This window comes from Vulpes vulpes, chromosome 1 (genome assembly GCF_048418805.1).
Source record: "Vulpes vulpes isolate BD-2025 chromosome 1, VulVul3, whole genome shotgun sequence".
NCBI lineage: Eukaryota > Metazoa > Chordata > Mammalia > Carnivora > Canidae > Vulpes > Vulpes vulpes.
The window spans coordinates 122,620,274-122,626,312 of NC_132780.1; the positions used below are offsets into that span (position 1 = coordinate 122,620,274).

The window sequence follows — 6,039 nt, forward strand, 5'->3', positions numbered from 1 at the left end:
GCAAAAGAAAAACCAAGATCCATATGATCCTCTCATTAGATGCAGAGAAAGCATTTGACAAAATACAGCATCCATTCCTGATCAAAACTCTTCAGAAAGTAGGGATGGAACATTCCTCAACATCTTAAAAGCCATCTACGAAAAGCCCACAGCAAATATCATTCTCAATGGGTAAGCACTGGGAGCCTTTCCCCTAAGATCAGGAACAAGACAGGGATGTCCACTCTCACCACTGCTATTCAACATAGTACTGGAAGTCCTAGCCTCAGCAATCAGACAACAAAAAGACATTAAAGGCATTCAAATTGGCAAAGAAGAAGTCAAATTCTCCCTCTTCGCCGATGACATGATACTCTACATAGAAAACCCAAGAGCCTCCACCCCAAGATTGCTAGAACTCACACAGCAATTCAGCAGTGTGGCAGGATACAAAATCAATGCCCAGAAGTCAGTGGCATTTCTATACACTAACAATGAGACTGAAGAAAGAGAAATTAAGGAGTCAATCCCATTTACAATTTCACCCAAAAGCATAAGATACCTAGGAATAAACCTAACGAAAGAGGTAAAGGATCTCTACCCTAAAAACTATAGAACACTTCTGAAAGAAATTGAGGAAGACACAAAGAGATGGAAAAATATTCCATGCTCATGGATTGGAAGAATTAATATTGTGAAAATGTCAATGTTACCCAGGGCAATTTACACGTTTAATGCAATCCCTATCAAAAATACCATGGACTTTCTTCAGAGAGTTAGAACAAACTATTTTAAGATTTGTGTGGAATCAGAAAAGACCCCGAATAGCCAGGGGAATTTTAAAAAAGAAAACCATAGCTGGGGGCATCACAATGCCAGATTTCAGGTTGTACTACAAAGCTGTGATCATCAAGACAATGTGGTACTGGCACAAAAACAGACACATAGATCAATGGAACAGAATAGAGAACCCAGAAGTGGACCCTGAACTTTATGGTCAACTAATATTCAATAAAGGAGGAAAGACTATCCACTGGAAGAAAGACAGTCTCTTCAATAAATGGTGCTGGGAAAATTGGACATCCACACGCAGAAGAATGAAACTAGACCACTCTTTTTCACCATACACAAAGATAAACTCAAACTGGATGAAAGATCTAAATGTGACACAAGATTCCATCAAAATCCAGAGGAGAACACAGGCAACACCCTTTTTGAACTCGGCCACAGTAACTTCTTGCAAGATACATCCACGAAGGCAAAAGAAACAAAAGCAAAAATGAACTATTGGGACTTCATCAAGATAAGAAGCTTTTGCACAGCAAAGGATACAGTCAACAAAACTAAAAGACAACCTACAGAATGGGAGAAGATATTTGCAAATGACGTATCAGATAAAGGGCTAGTTTCCAAAATCTATAAAGAACTTATTAAACTCCACACCAAAGAAACAAACAATCCAATCATGAAATGGGCAAAAGACATGAACAGAAATCTCACAGAGGAAGACATAGACATGGCCAACACGCACATGAGAAAATGCTCTGCATCACTTGCCATCAGGCAAATACAAATCAAAACCACAATGAGATCCCACCTCACCCCAGTGAGAATGGGGAAAATTAACAAGGCAGGAAACCACAAATGTTGGAGAGGATGCGGAGAAAAGGGAACCCTCTTACACTGTTGGTGGGAATGTGAACTGGTGCAGCCACTCTGGAAAACTGTGTGGAGGTTCCTCAAAGAGTTAAAAATAGACCTGCCCTACGACCCAGCAATTGCACTGTTGGGGATTTACCCCAAAGACACAGATGCAATGAAACGCCGGGACACCTGCACCCCGATGTTTCTAGCAGCAATGTCCACAATAGCCAAACTGTGGAAGGAGCCTCGATGTCCATTGAAAGATGAATGGATAAAGAAGATGTGGTTTATGTATACAATGGAATATTACTCAGCCATTAGAAATGACAAATACCCACCATTTGCTTCAACGTGGATGGAATGGAGGGTATTATGCTGAGTGAAATGAGTCAATCGGAGAAGGACAAATATTGTATGTTCTCATTCATTTGGGGAATATAAATAATAGTGAAAGGGAATAGAAGGGAAGGGAGAAGAAATGGGTAGGAAATATCAGAAAGGGAGACAGAACATAAAGACTCCTAACTCTGGGAAACAAACTAGGGGTGGTGGAAGGGGAGGAGGGCAGGGGGGTGGGGGGTGAATGGGTGATGGGCACTGAGGGGGGCACTTGACAGGATGAGCACTGGGTGTTATTCTGTATGTTGGCAAATTGAACACCAATTAAAAATAAATTTATTATTAAAAAATTCTTTATGTAAAGTTTACCAAGAAAATAATTCATTTTGATAAAAGTAATTTTAGTAAAATAAAAATTTTAATAGAAAATGTTAAAAATAGTTAAATTGTACTTTACATTGAAAATTAAGCAAGGAATTAAACTTTTCTCAAGAATGTGCTTCCTGAAAATTCATTATGTTTATGTAATTCAGTTGCCATTTTAGATTTAAAATGTTGGCCAGGTTCAAAATACCTATGGATCAAAAGGTGGAAATCCCAACTACAGTATCAAAATATTCTGGTCTGCCATTTAAGAACTGTGTCAGTAATGGTATCTGATTGACTGAAGCCAGTTGGTGAGTGCAAGTTTTACCAAAAGGAATTTCAAAAACTGAAATTGTATAGAATTTTCTCAATCTCTTGAAGGATGCAAATACAAAGAGAGCATGGGTATAAGATCATAGAATGCTGTAGGTCAGAAATATTGACTTGAGACTACTAATAAGCCCTTCTTCTTTTCCTCACTAAGAGTACCAACCAGGATCCTCAGGCCTGGAAGATGGAAGACATTCCATCCAACAAACTGTCCATTGCATGGCAGCTACCACAATATGCCCTGGTTACAGCTGGGGAGGTCATGTTCTCTGTCACAGGACTTGAGTTTTCTTATTCCCAGGTAGGTTTTTGCAAGTGAAAAGTGTATGTGAATATATTTCTCAGAGAGAGATGAGTTTTAAGCCTAGCAATGCCTTAAATAGATATGTGATCCTGGCCAAGACCTCTATATTTCTTGGCCTTGGATTCTTTGTATATGACCCTGAACCAAGAGTCATCTTGAATCCCAGGATCATGGCAGTACAGCATAGTAGCTGATGCTGTTTGGAACCTAGGAAAGGGTGGCTTTAAGAATAAGGACTGTGGAGTTAAACTGCCCATGTTCAAATTTTGATGGTACAACTTACTGTGTAAACTTGAGCAAGTTAATTATCTCTCCAATGCTATTTTTCTTCATGTGTAAAGTAAGAATACTGATGCACTTTATCTCTTAGGGTATAATGAAGATTACATAATGAATTAAAATATTCAATTAAGAGGTCCACCTTATTATTGCTGTTAATATTATTACCGCCCCTTGAATCAACATGATAGCTAAAGTTAGGGGTGGGGGGAGTTCAAATTTGGAAACTTTTGTGGGAGAAGTTTTCTGGATAGATGCATGGGTTATAGTGTTAGGGAGTTTGTTTACTCACAAACCTATGTCCTCTTTAGGCTCCCTCTAGCATGAAATCTGTACTACAGGCAGCCTGGTTGTTGACAGTTGCAGTTGGGAATATTATCGTGCTTGTTGTGGCACAGTTCAGTGGCCTGGTACAGGTATGGATCTGATGGAATCAGAAGTTTGCGTCTACCTAAGATTTCCCCTCCAATTTCCTTTCCTCCATCTTCCCCCCATCTCTTTGCACCCCACATTCCCCACTCAGTGCTGTGGTGTGAGATGAGTTAGATAAATATAGACTTTGCCAGGATAATAGATATATAAGAGTGACAATAATGACCACCATAGGCCCATATGAGAGGAGGCCAGTCAAATCATTCTTCTTTTAACAAACCTTTGCCTACATTGGCGACCCTGGGTCAGTCTACTCCCTAGTTCTCATCCTATGAAGATCCATTTAGTTTCAGATTTCTTCATATTCTTCTCTTATATTTATTTCTTCCTGCAGTGGGCTGAATTCATTTTGTTCTCCTGTCTCCTGCTGGTCGTCTGCCTGGTCTTCTCCATCATGGGCTACTACTATGTTCCTATACAGCCGGAGGATTTACAGGAGCCAGCAGATAAGCAGATTCCCCACATCCAAGGGAATATAATCAACCTGGAGACCAAGAAGACAAAGCTATAATAGCTCCCTGGACTCTTCCAAAACCCCAGTTCCTGGCTTTGGTCTTGGTCATCACCCATCCTAAGGCATTTTTTTTCTCCTACTTGGTTAGGGAAGAGAAGTAGCATCATATCTGAGCCGATCTGCCCCACTTTTCTCTCATGATAGAGGCAGTTCTAGGCCTGGATATTCCAGTACATTAATAAGCAAGTCCCTTGAGACTCTATGTCTTCCCAACAATTACTAAACTCTGTAAATATTGTGTAGTATTGCTGAAGCAGGCCTAGCATCTCTAAATGGCCATTAAATACACAAAAAGTAAAATTGAAATTAGTCTCTGGGGTTATGCAAAGTTATGTGGGAATCCCTTTACTTGCCATTTAGAACTAATGAGTTCACTTTTTGAGGGGTTTAGGGGAAAAATTGCAGAATAACAGAAATGGTTTCTTCATAAATAACATATTTGTATTATTCACTAGGACCTCAAGAATTGGTATGTATGGCGTGATCTGGTTCAGAGCCTGGCCTGTCAGCTATATACGTTTCATAAAACCATAGAAATTTTTTCAGTACTGATGGTAGAAAACCAATGACATTTTATTAATACATAGAAGAAATAAATCTTTCAGATAATTACAGTATTTTATCTACTAATGCAAACACCCCTTTCTTCACACTGATAGATCTTTGGGAACCAAATTAAATGTAGTACGCATGGTTCTGGAAAACAAAAACAGGTATAAGTTGGAGAAATCCTGTTGAGTCTTCTTTAGCGCACATTATTCTTAGGGACTACAATGTTTCAGCTGGATTATGCCTTCCTGTGGACAGTTGTATGGACACTAATTATAATTTACCAACCATGCCTTTTCAATGTTGTTGGGCTAGCTTTTTCTAATTATGACATCATTTCTTACTTATTGTAACTGATATTTAATAACAACAATATTTTTATGAATCCAATTTCCTTTTTTTATTATTACGCTTGTCAGCCTCAAAGTAGTGGGTCTGCCTTGATAAATTTTTCCTATTTTACTCTTACCATAACTGTAATTTCTTTTTCCAAGTTTTTATTTTACTTCCAATTAGTTTATATACAGTATAATACTAGTTTCCAGTATAGAAATTTAGTGATTCATCACTTACATACAATACCCAGTGCTCATCACAACAAATGGACTCCTTAATCCCCATCACCTATTTAACCCATCCTCCTGCCCACCTTTCCTCTGGTAACCATCAGTTTGTTCTTTATAGTTAATTGTATGCTTCTTGGATTGCCTCTCTTCCCCCACCCCGCCCATCATGTTCATTTGTTTTATTTCTTAAATTCCACATGAGTGAAATCCTATGGTATTTGTCTTTTTCTTAAAGATTTATTTCATTTACCATAACACATTCTAGCTCCATTCATGCTGTTTCAAATGGCAATATTTAGTTCTTTTTTTATGGCTGAATAATATTCAATACTATAGGGCAGCCTGGGTGGCTCAGTAGTATAGTGCTGCCTTCAGTGCAGGGTGTGATCCTGGGGACCTGGGATCGAGTCCCACGTCAGGCTTCCTGCATGGGGCCTGCTTCTCCCTCTGCCTGTGTCTCTGCCTCTCTCTCTGTGTGTCTCTCATGAATAAATAAACTATTTTAAAAAGATATTCCATTAAATATATACATATACCACATCTTCTTTATCCATTCATCAGTCGTGTCATTTTTAAATGCCATTTCTTCATTTAGGACTGAGAATTCCTTGTTTACTAAAAAAAGGTTATAACATTCTAGGTTTAAGCTTATAAATGGTTATGCTTGGTGGAGAGGCTTGGTCCCAAATAAAGATCCCAGCAAAATCATAGGGGAGGACAAGAGTAGTAGAACATGA

The 6,039-nt window shown here is 38.7% G+C and overlaps 1 protein-coding gene across 1 annotated transcript in view; it reads left to right on the top strand.

Moving 5' to 3' along the window:
• Nucleotides 1–5,126, top strand: part of SLC15A2 (solute carrier family 15 member 2) — a 38,734-nt gene extending 33,608 nt beyond the window's left edge. The window contains exons 20-22 of the mRNA XM_025990157.2: nucleotides 2,813–2,959; nucleotides 3,553–3,657; nucleotides 4,008–5,126. Of these exons, the coding sequence (XP_025845942.1) occupies nucleotides 2,813–2,959; nucleotides 3,553–3,657; nucleotides 4,008–4,184 (429 nt within the window). The 3' untranslated portion in view covers nucleotides 4,185–5,126. The remainder of the gene's footprint in view (nucleotides 1–2,812; nucleotides 2,960–3,552; nucleotides 3,658–4,007) is intronic.
• Nucleotides 5,127–6,039: the final 913 nt, after the last annotated feature.